At 37.7% G+C, this 22,947-nt stretch overlaps 1 protein-coding gene across 1 annotated transcript; it reads right to left on the minus strand.

The window, feature by feature from the left end:
* On the minus strand, positions 1-10,246 carry LOC132056794 (serine/threonine-protein kinase RUNKEL). The gene is made up of 11 exons (XM_059449144.1): positions 10,115-10,246; positions 9,947-10,036; positions 8,248-8,300; positions 8,042-8,117; positions 7,087-7,148; positions 6,921-6,999; positions 6,769-6,828; positions 3,977-5,593; positions 2,410-3,279; positions 943-2,061; positions 1-255 (listed from the first exon to the last, which is right to left on the minus strand). Exons 1-10 carry the CDS (start codon positions 10,160-10,162, stop codon positions 952-954), a joined length of 4,065 nt encoding a protein of 1,354 aa, XP_059305127.1. The 5' UTR covers positions 10,163-10,246; the 3' UTR covers positions 1-255; positions 943-951.
* Positions 10,247-22,947: the final 12,701 nt, after the last annotated feature.

Below are 22,947 nucleotides of genomic sequence, written 5' to 3' on the forward strand. Positions count from 1 at the left end.
TGAAGAACCTGGAGAAGGGGATAAATTGAACTATGGCTACCATTGATTACAAGAATTGACTGGAATGTGCATGAAGTATTACAAAGAATATCACTCAATTGAAGATATATTAAGGATGATAGTCATACACTGGATCATACAAAAGGTCGATGACAACCACAGTTCTCTCCCCAGGCACAATATCCGTTTGATCCAAGCTGCAGTTTATGCATCTTTCCCAAAAGGGAGATATAACATGCTCCAACACACTGTTGGCTGCACTCACAGCAAAGGAAAGGTTTAAGATTTCAATAAATTAAAATCCATACGATGAAAAATGTTTGAGAAAATGACAAAAATGGTCCCTTATGTTTGAGGGTAGGTTCAAAGTAGTCTCTTAAGTATGCACTTAACAAACTTGATCCTTTAAGTTCAGCAAAAGTTAACACTTTTAGTCTCCAACGAATATTTGACAACTTATATTTATTAGATTTGACAAAATCAGTGGGAAAAATTTCTATCCATAAACATTAAGAAAGTATCATCAAATCCTAAAATATGCAACACAAAAAATTACACTCGATACTAAAATAAAATTTAAAAAATAGCGAAAGTTACACCTCAAAAAGCTGCACCAACCTCTAGAAATAAATCCAAAAATTGCATACATTATAAAAAGTGTACTTCTAAATGTGAGTTCCGAGTGATTTCCTTTCTTTCATAGTTCCCATCAAATCTAACATACTTAATTTGGTAAATATTTGACGGAGACTAAAAGTGTTAACTTTTGGCAAACTTAAAGGACCAAAACTGTTAAGTGCATACTTAAAGGACTATTTTGAACCTACCCTCAAATAAGGGAGCATTTTTATCATTTTCGCAAGAAGGTTTATTATGACCCAATAACTCCTAATGGAAAACTACAGATGAGAAAGTAGCATACAATCAAAGGAAACAACTAACCTGTCAAACTCAAATGCAACGAGGCAGTCTCTGAAGCTCCAACGCTGCACGAGAAGCAGCATCAGCAAGAGATGGTATACTGGAGTTTTTGACCTGAGAAACAATCCCTTCGATTTTTGATATGTCAGGCAAACGGATTGACAATATCATTGCATGTGACAGATACTGTCTACAAGAATAACCAAGTGCGATCAGAATCCGTTGCAACAGCAAGTGAGAGATGTTTTGTCTCCATGACGACTCAAGGATGAGACTGACTTTGGGAAGGTTTGTCAAGAATCCGGTGGTAGCTTCCCTTGGAGCTGCCTTGAGCAATAAAATTAAGCATTCAGAAGCTAAGTCTGCAACATTAATCTCGTTCAAATGGGTGAGTTCTAATAAGACCCCAACATTTTCACCAAAGTCCGTTATATCTCTGATGCATTCATTTTGATCAAAGCCACGAGCTCCATCATCATATAAAAGAACAGGTTCTTTTGCAAACATAGAGCCTCTCGTACTACCTACTGAGCGTAAAAGGAAAGCCCTACACAGACGAAGAGTAGGTTCAATGAAATCTTCCATCTCCTTTGCAAATACGAATTCCAAAAGGCTTCCAATCTTTCTAACAACTTTTAGTTGGGAGAGGGATTTGGTTTCCAGTTCTGGAGCAGATGTAAGAGCCAAGCAGAGAAGTACATTGTTGACATTTGCAGTTGAGAAATCACCACGAAGAAATTCAAAGCACTGCGAGATTATCTTCATGTGGACAATGTCTGCAATTTTTATATGGTTATACTCAATGAGCATCACAAGAAGTTTCTGAGCGTATGCAGGTATTGGGTCCTCATCCTCGATCAAAGAGGGGTAGAGAGGGAGGAAGTAAGAATTAGATATGGACTTCAAATTCTCCGGTTTCTGTTCATTTTCAGACGTCTCATCCAGTAACATGACCATCACATCAAACAAAATCTTCAGACACAAGAATCTGGCATCTCCGTCTTTATTTCCTCTGTAAATAACAGATAAACTAGGTAGAATCTGACTAACAAAAATGCTAGAACATTCTTGAACCAGTGATATCTCCTCCGATATACATTCAAGAACCCGTAAAAGTGTTATCTGAAAATCATCTCTACCCTGCAACCGAAAGGAAGAATCATGTGAGTGCTTCGTAGACCAACAAGAAACCCAATCTTCTGCACCCATCTTCAGTTATCATGGATCAAACGTTTGAGCAAACTAAGCTAAATCTCTGAGCCGTGCTGTAAGTGTTTTAAGCTAACACTCAGCTCAGATGCAATTATTAGGAGGTCTTGCAAATGAACCATGTTAAATTCAAGGTACCAACTAGGACAAGGGATATATAAATAGTCTTGTATGTGGGTTTTAGGAATACTTGGCTTTTGCTTTTCTTCTAAATAAGAACCTTATCTTATACTAGATATTTTTCAATTAGATAATGTAATAAAGATATCATCAGATTACCTGGAAAGGAGACTCCACCAGTTTAAGCAGATTTGCCAACTGTTGCAGAACCTGATGACTAGCAACCCTTCTTTTCAGTGAAGCGCACCCAAGAAGATGGAGAACAACAGGAAATAAATGCATACTATTCTTAGAAGAATTTCGACTTGTGAGGCTAATCATCTGCCCACGGCGTTTACCACCCTTGAGTTGCTGAATGTCCCCGGATATAGACTCTAGCAAACTTGGTACAGTTGATGCAACAACCATTCCAAGTGCATCTAAACACTGCTTCACAAAGTCGTCCTTCTCCTTTACCAACCTATCAACGGTCGAGAGCAGTTTTGCATTGCAAAAAAATAGTGGCAGCCACCTCTTCCCATTCATACAAAGTAGAGCCACAAATATGAGTGTCTTTCCCTTCAAAACTTCACTTCCCTGCTCAATTAGAGTCACAAGGTTCAGAACAAGATTCTTGTCTTCGACCAAGGCAAGAAGGTACCTTCCAACACTTGGAAGTGTATGACTTTCAAGGAGGGTCAGGTTCAGAATGTTTAAGCAGATTTGTTGCTCTCGTGGATTGCGCTTGACCAGGCTTGAAACCATATCCTTGAATGAAAGTTTTTCCATGACTCGTTGAATATTAGAAGGGCTAAAACGAACAAGACGAGCCAAGCAAGACCCTGCTGTCAGCCTCATGCTCTCCTGCTTTCCAGGAGCCCTAAATATGTAGCAGAGGTTAGTAATCACATCTTGGCTGGTGAAACGAGCTGACCAGTACCCTCCTTGACTGGAGATGTTTTCAATTGTCCTCAGAGCATAAAGTTGAGTAATATCATCCTCTCCATTTCGTAGAACTGATGAAACCAATGAAATTGTTGGACTTGTAACCTACAACATTAACATTTTCAGAAAGGAACGTAAAGACAGAATGCAACGCTTTGCTTTATGTAAAGATAGTACAGCTGCTTGGATGATTTTACCTTATTTTTCCCGTAACTCCAAGAGAAATCTCTTAAAATTCTTGTTCATTTTATTGCTATATAGTTTTGCATTACAAAGGATTGCAAGCTTATTCGTTCTTCCGGTAAAATACAGAGAAAAACTTGAATAATCTCGTATATACAGATTCTACAACATTTTGTGATGTGGGACAGATAGCTTACAGGAAAATATTGGTTTATGCCAAGTTGCCATCTGTCATCCATCTTATTCTTTAGAATTTTCATGTCAAAAATATGTGCATGTGCAGATATGTATACATGATTTACTACAAGATAATCCAGACCCCACGTTGTGGGATTTCACTGGGTTGTTGTTGTTGTTGTTGTATGGTGCTTAGCCCATTAATAAGTATCATTTATATCCTAGTGACAACTTGCATTATTACCCATAAGAGCTGCATTGGTGCTTGGATTGTGTTTCTGACAGCGTCTATGCTTTTAAGAAACGCTCATAGAACACTTAATACTTAAAAACTCCATTGCAATATAGCCTAATAATTTATTGTGAAAAGGAATTTTAACAAAATATAATTATTAGCTTGACAAAGCTGCACTAGAATAGAAGTTACAGCGACAAAAGATACCTGCCAACACGATGAGGGTCGACTGTCCTTAGATGGAGATTCCATTGGTTTATTATCCCGAGCTTGCTCATTTTGAGTAGATATGTAAAATAGTAATTCTCCCAAAGCAGCCATGGAAAATCTTCTCACTTTCTCTTGCCTATCTCTGAGACCATCAGTTAGTGCACCTAAAATTCCAGAATTTGCCAGCTCATCCCCAATAAAAGTAGAGTGACGAATCAACAAGCCAATAACTGAAGCAAGTTGAGCACGCAACAGCGAAACCTTGGAGTGACGAAGCATTTTGACTAGAACCAACATAATAGGCCCATTGGTCAAGATGTTGGCTGCATCAGCATTGTTGCTCAAAAGCTCAAGATATCTGATCACATTTTGCTTCTCCCCTGAGGCAGTATTCCCACTAACAATACTGATGATTCTACTATTAAAAGTGTCTAATTGCTCCTTTGACATTTTGACAAAATCAGACAGTTGAGGTGCATCGAATGAAAGTGAAGGAATTGTATCTGAACCTTTATCTGATTTTCTGCTAGGCATTACAGGTCTGACTGAGAGATCAGATGGATGCCAGAGAATATCTGAAAGGTTTGTAGATGGTTTTGAGATATCAGAGACATTCGTGGAATTCTCTTTAATCACAGGAGTCTTTAGCTGAGGGCTATCTTCATATTTAGAAGATTGTTCATGGTCAGATGTCCTTGAATAATCTGAGCAAGGTGTATTAAGCCCCGCTGGTGTATCTGGATTTCTGCTTTCACTATCCATCTCTTCCACATTACCCTCCGACTGATTAGTTGAAGTCGGAGTTGACTCAAGACTCTGAGTGCTGTCAGTTTCATCAGGTTCATCTTGTGTATCATCCTCATTATTCTCATTAAAGTCAAGTTCCATGTCAGTATTTTCAACCTTAAGTTCAGCATCATTCTCAGAGTTATTAGGCAATGGCCTGCGGTAGTTCTCCTTCTCATTTTCCCTCATTAAGTTTGATTTTGCAATTCTTGAAAGACGTAATAGATTGACACCCTTAGAATTGTCTTTCTGCTTGTCATCAGTTGTCCTGCCAGAACCCTTCATTTGAGCTTTCCGGCCACTGGATATGCCCTTGATTGGTGTCACGTAACCTCTGGATCCAGTATTTGAATTTTCATCCTGCTTGAGGGACGCCTTTGAATCTTTTTCACGAGTCTTTTGTGGGGTCTTGTTTTGTATTGGCTTTTCACTGTTCCTTTCTGAAAGGCATTGTTTAGAAGAAATTTCTATCATATTATCAAAAGCAGGTTGAGGGGGTAAAGGCACTGGAGCAAATCTTGTTTTCCAGAAAGCATGTCCTGCAAGCTCAGGCCACTGCATTCTTTCAGCAGGATCTTTTATTAGAAGAGAATTAATCAGATTGACTAAGGGGCGGCTTGGGGTGCCAGGAAGTTGTGGAGTTGGATCAGAAATGACTGATCTCACTAACTGGGTAAATTCTTTGCCAACAAAAGGAGGTATCCCAGCATAGCATTCAAACAACACACAACCCAGAGCCCAGAAATCAGAGGCATAGGAATGGACCCCTCCATCCTGGAAGAGCTCTGGAGCCATGTAACAGGGGGTTCCTCGCTTTATTTGTGGTAACTGAAACATACATGAAATAAAAATAGCACAGATGAATGATCGCAGGTGGGAAAAAGACACGAATCACAATCAAAAGCAATAAGTACCACTTTATACAAATCTATATTCCATTTGGTAGTTGAAGAAAGGAAAAATGCAAAAACTTTAGATATATACTTTCCGTATTTGGTTTGTGAATTAAAAGTAAAAGTAAAGAAAGGAAGAAGGTAGCTAATTGTAGGAGTTTTAGGGAACTTGTGCATCCTCTTCACTACAAAATTTCTCTAGACAGACCAAAAGAGAACATTTTAGAGAATTTCTGCAGAAATGACGAGAAACTATCTCATGCAAGATGTTTCATTTTGCTTCTTCTCAATGCCCAAACAACAGAAACCATCTTCCTCTTAGGTTTCCCCACTCCCTGCACCAGAAGAATAAAAATCTATCTCTTCTGGCTTCATTTTATGTTTTCTGGTTCAGCTTCCTAATCCCGAAGCACAGCCTCAGATACTTACTACATCAAATAGATAAATAAAGAAGTGTCCAATGTAAGAACCAACAACTTGCAAAAGCCTTCACAGATGCAATTTTTTTTTTTTTTTTTTTTTTTGATGAAAAGCCTTCACAGATGCATATTAACCACTGATACAAACGTAAAAGCTGCTAAGACTTGACTTGTGCACAATCACCTAAGGGTGTGGACTAGTTTTCAATGAAGTGGGTGCAAGCCTTGGAGATCAGGGTTCAAATCTCAAAAGCAATAAAAACACTCTTTGATTCCTTCTCATCCTATTTGACCTGCTTTGTTATTGCTTTATTTTGAGCCGAAGGCCTACCGGAAACAGCCTCTCTACCTCCCAAAGTAGGGGTAAGGTTTGCGTACACTCTACCCTCCCCAAACCCCACTTGTGGGATTACACTGGGTATGTTGTTGTTAGTGATTTCTTCTCATCTTCCTAAGTTGTGGTGGATAGAGTTACCCGATACCTATGTTGGTGGGAGGCAGCACGTACCCAGTGGAATAGCGGAGGTGCACGCAAGCTAACCCGCACACTGCCGTTATTCAAAAAAAGAATTCACTTATGCACCATTCGCGCATTTACCTTTAAGGAACTTCCAAACCATTATGCCACCTATTTTGCTTTTCCTTTTTATTCATTTTAGGGCAAAAAGGAGGGGAAAGAGAGGGGAACTACCTGGGAGGAAGGTGTCTTTGATATATCACTCAATTTTCTTGCTAATCCAAAATCACACAGCTGCCAGGAAACAAATTAAACTTCAACGTCATTTAATTGGTCAAAGGCACTCATCATGATGTGGAAAAGTCACAACATAAAGATCACCATACCTTTGTGATTCCATTTTCATCCAATAGGATGTTTGATGGCTTTAAGTCACAGTAGATTATTCCCTTTGAATGCAAGTATCTGGTATAGTAGACACAACACCAAAAAGTTAATTCATGCCCAAACAACAAGCAGTAAAAAAGAACAATGAAGGTTAAAGTTACTTACAGAAGAGCTCTAACAAGGCCACAAGCAAGATCATGTATTGAATCTTCGGGAAGCTTACCATCCTTAAACTCAGAAATTAGATGATGTCAAAATTTTCCCAGGTGTGGTTAAAACTAAAATACAGGTAAGGACTTAGGGGTCGTTTGGTACAAAGGAAAAACATAAATAGTCCTGGGATAAGAATTTAGCAATTCCTTATCGCTTGTTTGGTTAGTAATCATGGGATAAGTTATCCCAGGAGTAAAAATAGTCTTTGGGATAACTTATACCTGCCACAGGGTGGAACAAGTTTTCCCCGGATAACTTATCCCGGGATAAGGAAGAAACCTCTTCTTTTTAGAAATTATCCAATATATAATACTTTCAGTCCAACATACCAAACAGTCAATAAAAAATAACTCCAGAATAACTAATCCCAGCATAACTTATCCCAACATAATTAATCCCAGCATAACTTACCCCAGCGTAATTTGTTTTTGAACCAAACGACCCCTTAAGGTGATGCAGATGTGACATTACCAACTACAGTCCACTGTGGTCTCTTGACTACTCTTTAAATACAAATCAAAAAAGAAAATCCTACTTCTTTCACCTCACTTTGCTGGCACAAAAAACTAGTCTCAAGTCTGGCAAACTTTATTTGTGAGACTACAAACAATCATCTAAATTAAAGTGCTCAATCGCACATGACACTGTTGTCCTTAGTGCCTGTTTGGGGAATCCCCACTGTAGGCGTGCAACAAACTTACCGAGAAACCTCAATATCCCATGCCTCTATTGAAAAAGAGACCAAGAAGAATCAGAGTGACGTCACAAATTTGGATGTTCATGTCTAATGTCTGCATGAGGCGTCCTATATGCCAAAACATGCAACACGCACCTAACTTGGTAAGCAGTTATAGCACTGGAACAATGAAATTTATTTATAAAATATAGCAGACCTGCCAGTGTTTACCTGCTGCAGCAAGCTCATAAGATTTCCTCCAACACAATATTCTAAAACCAACCACAGGTGTGCGGATGTTTCATACCTATGGATCGGTTGAATTAGAAAATAAGTCAGAGAAATCTTCTTGTTAAACGCCAAAAGGACCTTCACCCCCAGAAACGAAATTGAAAAAAAAGGAGTTGTATGCAAGACAGGAAAAAGATAAATCTTACCAGGAGTAGAACTTCAACACATTTGAATGATCCAGAGAATGAAGAATTCTGACCTGCAGCAAATGCAGCCGACAGAAGAATTATAAAGAGGCATAAAGAAAAGTGAAAGGAAATAGATTTAAATACTGAAAAAGCTGTGCTTCATGATTTTTTGGTCGCGAGACTTCAAATTAATAACACAGAATAAACAGATTTTGTTATGACTCTACGTTATAATTACCAATAATCTCACAACTCAATAGTCACAAGCATCAACAATCCTAAACATCTGCTAATATGACGAGGCAAGTTGCTTTTCTAAGACCACGCTTACTAAAAGCATAGACATTCAGCTTCTGAAGTAGTTCAGCTGCCTTTGAAGATTTGCAAGAACTACGTATAACGTCAGAACAATTGAGTAGATCCATTGAGAAACTGTAGCTTAGCCAGCACCAATAGAATTACTTAGCAAGTCAATGCATAACAACTTACACAACAACGTGTTCTAACTATATTCAGCCAGCAGACGGTTTCTAAATTCCATACTGAGGAGGGTCCATGAAATATAACCCCTATAATACTTAGAGGGTGTTTGGTAGGAAAATATTTTCTGGCTTTTCCACGTTTGGTTGGTCAAAGATTTTGGAAAATATTTTCTCTAGGAAAAAAAGTTCCTTAAAAATGAGGAAAATGACTTCCCTAGTAGAAATAGGGAAAACAAGTTTCCATACATGATATTCCAAGTTCATTGTTTCCTCCCCGCCCATCCCATTGGCCCCCACCCCCCCCCCCCCCGCCACCCCATAGTGTTAGCTATACATATAAATGTGTTTGATAATAAAATAAAATAAAATAAAATAAAAAATTGCCTCCCCCACCCCCCTCCCCACCCCATAGTGTTAGCTATATTACATATAAATGTGTTTGATATAAAAAATAAAAAAAAATTGCTTACATACGAAACACTAGAAAATAAGTAAGAAACTCACTTGTTTCCCAATAAACATTTTCCTTTATACCCAACACACCCTTAATGCATACACATTTTTCCTTTTTGTCTATTCCTCTAAAAATCAATATTATGAAGTTGTCAAAATTCTAAGAGAGCAAATAAATTCTATATCTTGGAATATAAAGCATAAATCGGGCATTTCCACAATTTTATTGCGAGAGGTGAAAGCAAATTCAAAACTTCAACAATCCAATTCCATATCACTAGTAAATTCTATATGAACTAAGGGTGTGTTTGGTATTGATGGAAACTGTTTTCCTATTTTCCCTTGTTTAGTCGCACTAAATATCTTGGTTAAGGAAAACGTTTTCCTCAAAAATAGGAGAAAATGTTATCCTTGAAAATTTAAGGAAAAAAGAAGTTTCCGGATCAACAAAAACACACCCACACCCGCCCTATCCACCCACACCCGCCCTATCCACCCATCCCCTACGTGCATACCCCCACCTACCCCTACCCCACCCTATCCACCTACCCCTACCCTACCCTACCCCTACCCCTACCCCTACCCCCTACCCCTCGACCCCCATCTCCCAACTTAGCATACCAAACAAAAGAAATTGAGTAGGGAAACCACTTATTTCTGAGAAAATATTTTCTTGAAAAACATTTTCTGTCGTACCAAACACACCCTAAGTCAGAAATGATTACAATTACAAGTCAAAATGTAAAAACAAAATAAACAAACTTTTGTCCAAGATTTCTTACTTCATGAAGAACCTTATTTTTCTGAGATTTATCCACACTCTTTATCGCAAAATACTCAATCGTCTTCTTCTTTCTTCCTTTATATACAGTCTGCAAAAAAAAAAAAAAAAAATCAATCACTTAAATAACATACTTCACCCAAAAAAAAAAAAAGGATAAATCCATTACCGAATGCTTTCCACGACCAATAGCTTCGTATATATGATATTGATTCATATTTCAAAATTTTAGCTAGGGTTTTTTTTTTTAATCTGAAATTTGAAAGTACTATAGTTGTTGTGTGTGCTAAATGAGAGAGATTTAATGGAAAAAAGGTAGTTGGATGGTGTGATTAAAGTTGAGATGAATTTTTAATGAAATTTGAAAAATGGTGAGATTTGTGAGGAAATGAAGAGAGAGGATAGAGTGTGTTGTGTGTGTGGGCGGGAAGGTGTTGAGTTGAAAAAAAATAATTGAAGATCTTCTTTTGGAGAAAATTAAAAAATTTAAAAGATTGTTTTTTCCAAATAGAAGGCAAAAAGGGTATATATATTATATTCTGTTTGTTCAATAATAATTGGGTGAACAACATGAGTACACTTTTCTTTTGCGTTTTGTTTTTCAGCAGGTTATAACGGTTTGATTGACCAACACGATAAAGTTTAAATTTGAACCCACAATGCTTGATTCTGATTTCCAGTACAAAAAAGAATAGAAAAAAAAAAAAAAAAAAACCCACAATGCTTGAAAACGGGAAAGGCCAAAAATACCCCCACCCAATATATAGAAAATGTCTCATAATTCATAAGGGTGGGCATAGTTTGGGCCAACGCAAAATTCAAACTTTTTGAATTTTTGGTTTGGAATTTTGGATTATGGATTGGATTGCAAATTTTATTTTTAAAATTTATGAATTTCCGATTGGAGATTGGATTTAGTACTACGGATATTTGGATATCCCAAAATTCAAAATTTTTATACGTTATAATCAACCCTGCCCATGTCATATGTGTCCAATAGGCCAATAATACTAATAAATCCAATTTCGAAAGGTCTAATAGATTAAGCCTTCTGCTATGAACAAATTTTTGTGAGTGCCTTCTTTCGGGGGTGGTTTTAAATTTAATTTCATATTTGTGGTCTTTAAATTTTTATTGGTCTTTAATTTTGCCCTCTTCGCGCTAGTTTTTGAGTTCGAACCCCATTTCGAGCAAAAATTAAAAAAAATCGCAAGACAAGGGTTGAATCGCGTGTATGCCGGGGACCGGATACTTTTGTTAAGGAATTACAAATTTTATGCCGAACCCTAAGATACTCATACCTTATGGGCGGACTTGTAAGTATCGGGTCCGCATAACTTTGATAATTTCTTCACAAAGTTATCTGGGGCATACTTTTAACGGGCAAACTTTCTTCATCACAACACTTGCACATAACACAAATTGGTTCTACACTCAAGCCCCATTGTATGATCCTATTAGCAATGCCAGCATTTTCCATGTAAGCACAATCACATTGTGAAATATATTTTGGTCGAGTGGCATGTTGAAACACCATAAATTTTCATTGACTCTTTCAGATTACCTAATAATTGCAAGAATTTTGTTCGAATCAAGCTTTTCCAGGTTGAGAAGAAGTATGCACTTGCTCCAGGATTCTCCAAGAACTAATAATTTGTCTAACCATCCAATATGTCGACGCCAAGCATTTAAATTGGTCAAATCCTACTCTTTGACATAGTAGGCATGGATCCACTTTATCCATAAACTTTTATGGGACCCGCATAACTTTGTGAAGGAATTATCAAAGTTACGCCGACCTGATACTTATGCCAAGCCATATAAGTACATAAGTATCCGGAGTGATAACTTTGATAATTCCTTCACAAAGTTATGCGGTGGGGGCATACTTTTAATGGCAAACTTTCTTCATCACAACACTTGCACATAACACAAATTGGTTCTACACTCAAGCCCCATTGTATGATCCTATTAGTTAGTTTATAGTCTTTCCATGTAAGCACAATCACATTGTGAAATATAGTCGAGTGGCATGTTGAAACACCATAAATTTTCGCCTGATTCTTTCAGATTACCTAATAATAATAAGAATTTAGTTCGAATCAAGCTTTTCCAGTTGAGAAGAAGTATGCACTTGCTCCAGGATTCTCCAAGAAAAAATTTGTCTAACCATCCAATATGTACGCCAAGCATGTTAAATTGGTCAAATCCTACTCTTGACATAGTAGGCATGGATCCACTTTATCCATAGTTTTATGCGGGACCGCATAACTTTGTGAAGTAATTATCAAAGTTATGCCGGATCCGCATATTTATCCAAGTCGCCCACAAGGCATAAGTATGCCGGTCCCGCATAACTTTGGTAATTCCTTAACAAAAAGTATCGGGTCAAGTATAGCGAAATTTAAACTCGCCTTGCGAATTTTTTTTTTAAAATTTTGCTCGCGCGTGGGTTCGAACACCGAAACCTATGGGTGGCGAAGGGCAAATTTTAAAGATTTCAAATATGAGGGGCAAAATTTAAAGACCACCCCAAAAGAAGGGCAATTCTGCGAATTGCCCTATTCATTATAGTAATAAGTCCAAACATAGAATTTTCTACTAAATCAAATATAATATAGGGTTTTTTTACATGAGTCCGGAACCAAAATGACCCCAAAAAAAATCTTTTGAACCAAAATACCCCAATAAAAAAAAAAGGTTACAGAAGTACCTTTAGCGCAGTATTTTACTACGCTAAAGCACTTAACCGTGATTAATTAAGTGCTTTATCGATTTTATTGTGCGCTAAACAATATTTTCTCTCCCCATAAGCGCGTGAAAATCTTCGCTAAAAATAACAAAAAACCCATCGGGTTTTTTTGGTCCTTTGGCAAAAAAAAAATTTCAAAAACGCTATTGGAGGCGATTTCAAGGTGGTCCCCACATCAAAATACGTCGTTTTCTATTATTTTTTGTCGGGAAAGTTTAGATTCTCGGTATATTCAAGTCAAGGAGCAAGATTCTAAGCTCGAATTGTGGGAAAAAGCCGCGTACAACTCGATTAATACAACTCTACAAAAGTTAGGTGAGGTCCACTTAGAATTAACTAAGCTAACAATACATCTCAACATAGAGCTAATTGTTAATGAAATCAAATCCTACAGCAACTTGGTTCTTTTACTTACAACAACGTTTGGAATACAAAGTTGACAAAATATATTTTCCGAATTGAAAGAAGACAACGTATGGAAGGGAAATTATCTTTGTTAAGCAAGAACTTGAAGAACGACAAATGAGGTCACGTTTCGTTGGTTATGATGATAGCAAATCGGAGATTTCTTCGTAATGAAGTAAGGTGGAAGAAGATTAAATCTTGGTATATAAGGTAAGAAATCCTCTCTCCTAGATGTATTTGAATTACCAAGTCGTATCTACATTGCTAGATGAAAGAATTACGAAAACTATATCGGAAATCGGATAAATTGTTATTGTTACCATGTGGGCTGTTTGGTGGTTGTTATGAATTGTTTTGTAATAATGTACTATGGATTTGTAGTTGTTGTTGTTATGTTTGTTATACTATCTATATAAAATAGAAGGGTATACAAGCATTGGTATGCGAATGTATATTAGGCTGTTTTGGAAGTGATTTAAGAATGGATTTAATTCTAGTTTGATATGAAATTGTTGGTATTGTCGTTGTTGGTATTTTAATTGATGTTTTGGCTGAATTGGAATCTCGAGGATTGTTAAGTTTTCGGGAAAAATGCCCGAATTTTGTTAAGTAACGTGCTAGCTTAGACTTTGGATTCTAAGTGTGCTATAGTTAATACTTGATACCAATATTGTTGTTCATAAATATATCAAGTGAGGCATGACGTCCTCTCCTATAGTTGCAAGATTAAATCATATAAGCGATGTAATATGTTTTCCGGCTTAGAACTCGCGTTATGTGCTCGAAAAGCCGAGTTCAATTATTCAAATTTGTAGAGCCCGAATTTGTATAGGCTATAGCCTATCTAATGCTCTTATTGTAATTAAATTTCTGAATATGATGTTGAGACGATGTGTACATAGCCTAGTTGTATTATTGTTGTTATGGAGTTTTGGAGGAGGAAGGGCAAGGTGAAACGCCGAATAGTTGTCATATAGCGAGCTCGTGGCTCGTCGTATTGCCCATATGCTGTCTTGTTGGTTGTGCTTGATTACAAGTTGGTCGATGCTTGTGTTACTATCATTATCTTGTAGATAAAGTTTTAAAAAGGGGCTGATCCGTCATAATTGTTTCGAGGGTCGTAACTCAAGGTATGTAAAGCTATCCCTTCTTTCTTTTGGCATGTCTTAGATATAAGTGACGTATGATATGAACTTTGGGGTAATTCTATTCATAAGCTTCGAGTGTGATTCATGATCCTTATTCACTTTCGATGTTAGAACTCTTAAGGTAATTGAGCGATTGCCTCTTAAGTCTTCTATATGTTGGATAGTAGTCGGTATGTATAAGCTCCTATTCTTAGAGACTCTACAATGATTAATGTCCTTGACTTCCATAAGCTATTTCACATTATCTTGATACATGTCTATGATTCCTGAGGCTCTATTTGATATAGTCCATAGTGACATTCAAGGGGTACTTAATATGACTATCGCCTTGATACTCAAGTGCAAATTTATTCTACTTATTCTATTGAGTCTCTATGATGATTTAATTTGCATATGGTTGCTCACTACTCGCTCGTGCATACTATTTGTTATTACATCTTTCACCGTGTCCCGGCCGGGTATGTTTTCGTGCACCACTGCATTATTCACCGAGTCCCTCACTAGAGGGCCGGGTACGGTATATATACATATGATGATATGATGATATGATGACATGATGATATGATGATGTGATGATGTGATGATAGCACCGAGTCCCATGATGGGCCGGGCATGGTATACATGTATACGACTTATTCACCGAGTCCATAATGGGCCGGATATGGTATATGATATAGTTATGCATGATTTTATTTCATAAGGCACGAGTACGCCTGATTTCTTGATTATCATACTTGTCTCCCGAAATCTGTGTATGATTTTCCTTAATGTATTTCATGCTTTATATACTCGATACATATTTCGTACCGACCCCCTTTCTTTGGGGGGCCGCGTTTCATGCCCGCAGTACGGATACTCGATTTGGTGATCCGGCCTTAGGACTTCTATCGAGCTTGTTTGGAGTGCTCCATTGTTACGGAGCCTAGACTTTTGGTACGAGGATCTTTTGATGTATAGTATATGTATATGTTTATCCGGGGGTACGGCGGGGGGCCGTCCCGTCATATGTCACTATTGATACTCTTGTGAGGTCCGTAGACATATGTGTGGGTTGTATATAGATGTTGTTCCTGTGTCGATATGACTTATTTTGGGATGTTCCCGTACGTAATGGCAGCCTTATCGGCTTGCGTATATATTTTGGGATGTTGTATGTAGTGGCAGCCTTGTCGGCTTGCGTATGTATTTTGGGATATTCCCATATGTAGTGGCAGCCTTGTCGGCTTGCGTATTATGTCATGCTTGATTGATTCACCGTGACTCCTCAGGAGATGGGCTTATTATGATATATAGCATTCTGAGATAATATCTTGTTTTTGCAAGTTTCCACATTGTCCGTAGTTTCAGTCTATTATATCTAACAGATATGTTTACGAGTGTCCAGTTCGGGCACTAGTCACGGCCTACGGGATTGGGTCGTGACAGTTATGGCATACACAGAGTATACCCCCTGACGTCTGTCATGAGCTCCGACACTACCAGCGGGACGATCGGGCTACCGTTGATGATGATTTTCTGGCTTTCATGGCTGTCCAGCTTCACCTTTGGGAGAACAGGTTGGGCACTTTAGCGGTGGTTGGCCATTTGACTCCCATTGAGGATTACATGCACTGGTATCATCAGATCACACACCGATTGATCCGCAACACAGCTTTGCGTCCCGCTAGGGATGTAGGATGTTCAGCACTCGCGGGGCAGTATGAGGCATTGGTAAGTTTATCGTATTTAGATTTATTTAATTGCATTAATTATTACATTTTAAAAAATAACTTTTTTTTACTATTGAACACAAATGCAACTGGTGGTCGTACAGCGATTACGCATATTGGGGTTAGAGCATATGCCTTACCCCAGGCTTACGGGGCTTGCGTCGGAGCTAGTACAGATACCCGAGGATGGTATCCGACAAGCAGGAGAGATTAGGCACATGGAGGATCCTGTTCCAGAGGCTGAGTATCAGCCAGCACCGGGAGGAGGACCGGATGCTCCCAGAGGAGGAGGCCGTGCTGGCAGAGGACGCCGTGCTGCCAGAGGATGCCGTACGCGTAGAGGACGCGGTGCTGCTGCTAGAGGACCTGGTGGTGGAGGACACCATCTGGTAGATGAGGCAGATGAGGCCGATCCCATTCTAGAGGACGTTCCCGGTCTAGTCCATCCGCAGCCGTTCCAGGCCAGTGGCAGCTCACCTGGGGACTCACCTACGTTTACGCCGGCGCTTCTACTTGCTGAGATACCTGGGTCTTCATCACAGTCGAGCCAGAATGCATACATGGAGGAGCGTGATAACGTCGATTGGGCGGCGTTACACGCTTTATTAGCTGATGAGCGGCCTATGAGGAATTTAGAGGGAGCCAGGATTCTTGACTTCGATGGGTTTTTTTTATCCCGGTTAGTCTTTAAAATACTTATTTGTTTATTTAAATTACTTATTTTAAATATATATGTTACTCATTTATTTAGTAATATTTTATATTTTGGGATTCGGCGCCAGCGGGTCCCGTGAGCCACCTACTCGTGCGTTTTCTCATGGGCCCCGCCGAGAACAACGGTGTCTTCCCATGTTGTCGAGCCACAGGTAAGCTTTTTATTAAAATTAGTTTTATTCAATATAAGGTCAATATTTAAAATACATATTTGATTATTTAAAGTACTTATTTTAAATATGTATGTTACTTATTATTTCGTTTTTTTTTCTTTTCATATTTTAGGATTCGACGCCAGTGGGTCCACAGGAGCGACCCATTCAGGAGCCTTCTCATCAGCCTGCCGAGGCAGAGGTGTCTTCTCATGAGACTACCGAGGCGCAGGTAATATTTTTACTTAAAATCAATTTTATTCAATATAAGGTAAATATTTATTTAATTTTTATAGCCTTTATTTGGACTTCGAACAGCATCTCGTCCAGGAGACTACCTCATAGTCTGCACCGGACCCATCTCAGGAGCCTACTCAGGCGCCCGTTGATACACATGTTTGATTATTCAACAAAAGTTAATGTATTCAATATAAATAAGAAATGGTACTAATTATTATATACTTTTTAGGTTCAGCCTTCGACGCCTGCGGTGGCGACTCCAGACGAGGAAGAGGTCGAGTTTCCAGACCCAGGTCAGCATGAGGTTCTGCCCGTGCTAGCGGGACTAGATCCCAAGAAGAAGCACATTTTAGTCAAGGGCGCACGGGTCAGGGGAAGAGGAGATGATCATGACTTAGAGCGTCAGGTTATTAAGAGGAAAAAGGGCGATGGAGACGGTGGCGAGGGCGGTGGGGATGGTATGAGCCTTAGGCCTAAGGATAGTCTCAGGCATACCACATGTGGGACCCATCCACGATAGTGTATATATATTAGTGTTGTACAGTTTATCGTAAATATTATATATTTTTTGCATATCTATTTATATTTATAAATACTATCTTAGTCTTTATTATTGTTTATAGTTTCACATCCTTAATTGATAATAAAAAAAAAATGTGACACATTCGAAATAAAGTTAAGCATTAATTTGAAAATAACGTGAAATCCTAAAAGATAAATAACGTAAAGCTAATGACTACAAGTCTTCAAATAAAAAAGGACTTCGAGCACTTTTCAACCACTAAAACGACAATCCCAACTTTTGCGTATCCTTGAAGTATTGAGCCTACCTTATTAATCGTACAAATATAAATAGGATTCTATATAAAATATTGAAGTTTCGGAGTCTCAAAGCACGACTAATATCCGGCTAAACTACGTAAAAATGTGTGAAAATGTAATAAATGGCTGTTTTGGGAAAATGGTGGACTCCTATAGCGCAATATTTTACTGCGCTATAGGGGGGAGAGAAATTGGTTTAGCGCAGTAAAATACTGCGCTAAAGCACTTAATGGCTCCGTCACGGTTTAGTGCTTTAGCGCAGTATAAAGGTACTTATGTAACCTTTTTTTTGTTGGGGTATTTTGGTTCATAAGGTTTTTTTGGGGTCATTTTGGTTCCGGACTCTCTTTACATTTGGATACATTTTTATAATTCTTTTATCTTTGCATTGCCCAGAATGCTTTTCGCAACAAATGCCACTATGTCAAGTGATCGTATTAGCTCAAGTTATTAAAGAAATTCTTTTCTATTGTTCTTACTATTACAAAGTAATTAAGATTTAGATTTTCCTCTATCGAACTCAAACTTGAATAATATTCTTCTGTTGAAGTAGAGGAAGATGCACTTTTGAATTTATGCAGAAAGTATATTGACTGCTTTGGTTTCTAGTTCAAATTTGGTTTCACCTTATCATAAGACATGTAACTTTGTAACTGGACACATGAATTTAGTTACAAATAATCCTGTCTTAAAGACTCAAAAGTCAAATCTGAAATATCCAAATCGATTAATCCGAAACCGAACTTAAAAAATCCAATCCAATTCAAGCTTATTTGGATTGGATTTGGATTGTAATTTCTTCAATCCGAAAACTAAAAATACAAACCGAAATTTTCATATCAAATCCGACGGCCCGAACGCCTATCCCTACTCACAAATATCAATAGGTTGGCTATTTTTAGATCAATAGGTGGATGGAGAAAGGGGTGGTAAAATCACCCCATGAAATATGACCCGCTCAACCCACTCAAGTTTGGGCTGATCATTGTGCCCGATTATTACCTCAGCCCATTAAAAGTCGGGATGATAAGGAGCCAAAATTTTCTCATGAGAAATATTGTCAAAATATTTTCAAAAATACATTTGTTTTATTTGATATGTTATATATACCATAATAAAGAATAAAAATAATTTTATTAGGTACTAAAACATTATAAAAGAACACGCAAAGGAATTAAAATTAGTACGAATTGGACAGGTTGGGTTATGACCCGCTTTATACCCCATTTCAACCAAACCCATCTCCGCCCAAGTATCTTTTTGGCTGGTTAATTTATTAACTCAGCCCATTTTGACTCGCTCAAATTCATTCTAACCCAGCCATTTCCCATATTTTAGGGGTATTTTTGGCCTTTTTCCGATTTGAAAATATGCTTCCTCTTTTTTTTTTTTTTTTTTTTTTTGAGTTATACTCCCTCCATCTCAAGTTATCTGTCGTAGTTCTCTTTTTTACACGCCTCTTAAAAATATTAATTAAGAGGAACTTTTAATTATTTTACCCTTCATTGATATTTGAACAAGTATAACATCACCCCCATATTTGAGTTGTTTATGTCTTAAAAAACCCTCACTACTAAGGGTAAAATGGAAAGAAATTGTCTTGAACTTCTAAGATGAAAAATAATTTGAGATAATTATTTTTAGAAATCACGAAAGATAATTTGAGACGGATGAAATACTAGATACATTTTCTTATCTAAAGTTATATTATTTGTTAAAAAATGAGCGTGTTTTTAAAATATACTTATTTTAAAATATATTTTTGGTCAAATTGAGTTTCAAGAAGTACTTTTGACTTGTAACATCTTGTATTTTGTTAAATTATTTGTTAAGTGTTCTTCTTAATGTCACAAAAATAATCTGTTAATCTTTCAAAAGTGTTTTTGAATGTTAAATTACGGAAGAGACGAGTAAAGATTCTCTTTAGATATTTGGGGGTGTCTCTTTCATCAAAGAAACTTAGTATTCAATGGTGTATGCCTCTTGTAGAGAAGATAATGGTCAGGGTAAAGTGTTGAACAACAAAATTCTCATCATATGGTGGAAGATCGCAGTTATCAGGAGTGTGATGTTTGAAATGCAAACTTACCGGGCACATATTTTTCTTCTTTCTAAGAAGATTACTAAGCTGGTTACAAGTATTTGCAGGACTGGCAAAAAAAGCTTTAATAGCTTTGGATAGAGTGTGTATACCAAGGTCAGTAGGGGTCTAAACATTATTGATGTGTATAATGGTATAAGCCAGCTATCTGCAAGTTACTTTGGTCCCTGGCTTCAAAAAAAGGATGCACTGTGGATAAAATGGGAGCAAACCTTTATATAAAGAATAGGGACATCACGGATATGGCAACTCCAAAACAGGCAAGTTGGGTTGTGAAAAAGTTGTTTGATGCAAGGAAATGGCTAAACAATGGCACTCAGTTAGCACAATCGCAGAACTATTGCATAGAAGGAAAGTTCAGCATAAAGAGGGCTTACATATCACTTATACCACAAAGTGCTAAGGTGCCTTGGAAGAGCATTACCACAGGTTAGGGCCTCTACCAAGACACCAATTCATCATTTGGCTAGCTATTAATAAGAGACTGGCAACTGTGAACAGACTCGAAAAATGGGGGATTCATTTCTCCAAAAACTATGTGTTATGCCATGGAGGGGCAGATGAATCATTGGAACATCGTTCTTTGACTGTTTACATGCACAACGTGTCTGGAAATCCTTCTTGAAATGGATTGGAGCACAGAAGTTGCTTGGCTGGCTAAACGAGTGAACAACAATGGAGTAAAGACAAACATTTTGAAGTTCTTATTCTCAAAATCACATTTGGATTGAGCGGAATGCCATAAGATTTCAGCACAAATAGAGGGATAGAATGGATAGAGTTTGAGAGATTGTGGTCCAATTACACCTCAGGGGCAATCAAAAACAGCGGTGGAAGAAGATTTTAGGATAGTTAAACGGTTATCCTAGTATTAAGAGGCTGATTTTGAGGACCAGTTCTAGAGTACAAAAAACTGACAGCATTGTAATTATTTACCTGGTTGAAACAAATTTTCCACTTCGACCAAAAAAAAAAAAAGATTCACTTTTGAATAACTTTATTTAAATGGTTATATGACTCAAAATCCTTAGTAAGAGAAGCCTTAATTAAGTTTATCAATTTCATTTAATTAAAACATAAAAAGTAAAATCACAAAACAGGGAGACGGAGCATGCTTATGTCATAATGTATTGTCGATTATGTATTAGGTTAGATTTTGTTTGTATTATATTTTTGATAGAACCGATGCGTCCACCAAAATAGTCTGGGGGACTAGGTGCCTGAACTGTTTAACAGTTAAGTGCGGAAAGGTAAATAAGACAAGATGTTTTACTTGGAAAACTCCTTGCTCAAGGGATTAAAAACCACGACCTACAACAATAGGATTTCAATTTCACTAGACTGAGCAAGGTGTAAGATTATAAGTTTTTGTCCTCGAAATTAGTTCCTAATTCTACCCCTCACAACACCTCTATTGTAATTGAATCTAGACCACTAATCTCCCCTCACAAACAACTCTGCAATCTTCACCCTTTTTTACTTCTCTAGGTCGAGAAACTAATACACCTAGACTATAGTACAATCATAGTGTACTACTCAAGGGCACCCCTTGAGAATTCAAACCACAACGACTAACTCTAGCCAAAGTGTTAACACACTGTTTGAAAACAAAGAACAAGAAAATACCTACAAACCCTTCTTAAAGGAATGTAGGTTTACAATATATAGAACAAGGAACAAAGACTCTCAACAAACCTAAGGACTTAAGCATCTTAAGTTCTGGGATCTGGTCCTTCGGCTTGTTGAGACTTTGTTCTTTAGAGCACCTTGAGAAAGGTGGCGGCTGCACTTGTAAAGATTTTGGCCTTTTTTTGTTTTTCAAGTGTTAGGTCAAATGATCCCAACATTTTGTATATATATGAGGCCAAGCAATGAGCATGTGAGGAACATGTGACCATGGATAGTGACCTTACAGAAGCCTTAGCCTTTTGGCAAACATACAACTGTTCTGCTGCAGTTCTGCGTGAATAGTGCAGCAGCTTTACAGCTGTTATTGTGCTGTGCTGCTCTCATGGAAACCAGTGGAGGACCTGGTCCCTTGCTTGTTTGTCAAATCATCAAAACTATGGAATCTTATAACTCATCAATTTCCCCCTTTTTGATGATGACAAACTTGTAAGAGATGTTCCCCTTGAGAACGAGGTTCCTCTTTATAGTCAGCTTTAGCAGGATGAGTTTTCGCAAATTCATATAAGCTGTAGGACTCATGTGGGTGGCATGTGACTGTGAAAGGAAAGTTGCTTTAGTCCTTTGCTTTTTGCCCAAAATGCAGCTACTGTTCGGCTGTGACTCTGCCCGTTCGAAACAGTACGCTTTACTTTACAGTTGTCATGGTCGTTCAGTGTAGGGGACCTGATGGAGGAACAGGTCCTTGGCATGTTTGTCATATCATCAAAACTATGAAATGTCGTAACTCTTCAATATACCAATTTCCACTTTTTTTATGAAGACAAACTTGTGCATGATATTCCCCCTGTTGATTTGGCCTTTAACAAAATGTGACCATTTTTACTTTTTAAGAACAATTAGAAATTAACCGCCATTTATGAGCAATTAGCCGCCACTTAAACATAGAGAAACATCAGTTAATAACATTATCATCATTTATCTTCACTTATCTTCCCCCTTTTGGCATCATTGAAAAGAGATTATCAACAGCACAAGCTTAAAGAAGTTCAGAGATATTAACTCAGGCTATTAAAGCGACTCAGCATGAACGAAATCAAAAACAACAAGGCATAAATTAAGGAGAACCATATGCACAAATCAGAGATATCTTCCACTATTATCTATGTGCTCTAGCAGTCAATACAAGCATAAACATACCTAATAAAGTCACCCAAAAACATTGTCAGTATTACAGTCCAAAAAGAAAAGATAATAGGATTAGGAAAAAGGAATAGAAAAAGAGCAAGAATAGGCTGATCAAGGACTTGGTTTAGCGAAGAAAGAATCAATG

Source organism: Lycium ferocissimum, chromosome 1 (assembly GCF_029784015.1).
Source record: "Lycium ferocissimum isolate CSIRO_LF1 chromosome 1, AGI_CSIRO_Lferr_CH_V1, whole genome shotgun sequence".
In the NCBI taxonomy this organism is placed as follows: Eukaryota; Viridiplantae; Streptophyta; class Magnoliopsida; order Solanales; family Solanaceae; genus Lycium; species Lycium ferocissimum.

Excerpts from the sequence above, each read along its gene's own strand:
- LOC132056794 (XM_059449144.1), bottom strand. The coding sequence starts at position 10,162 with ATGAATCAATATCATATATACGAAGCTATTGGTCGTGGAAAGCATTCG. Across the intron at positions 8,118-8,247 it reads GTGTTGAAGTTCTACTCCTG|GTATGAAACATCCGCACACC; the intron begins GTAAGATTTATC and ends ACCGATCCATAG. Across the intron at positions 7,149-8,041 it reads TTATGAGCTTGCTGCAGCAG|GATGGTAAGCTTCCCGAAGA; the intron begins GTAAACACTGGC and ends TCTGAGTTTAAG.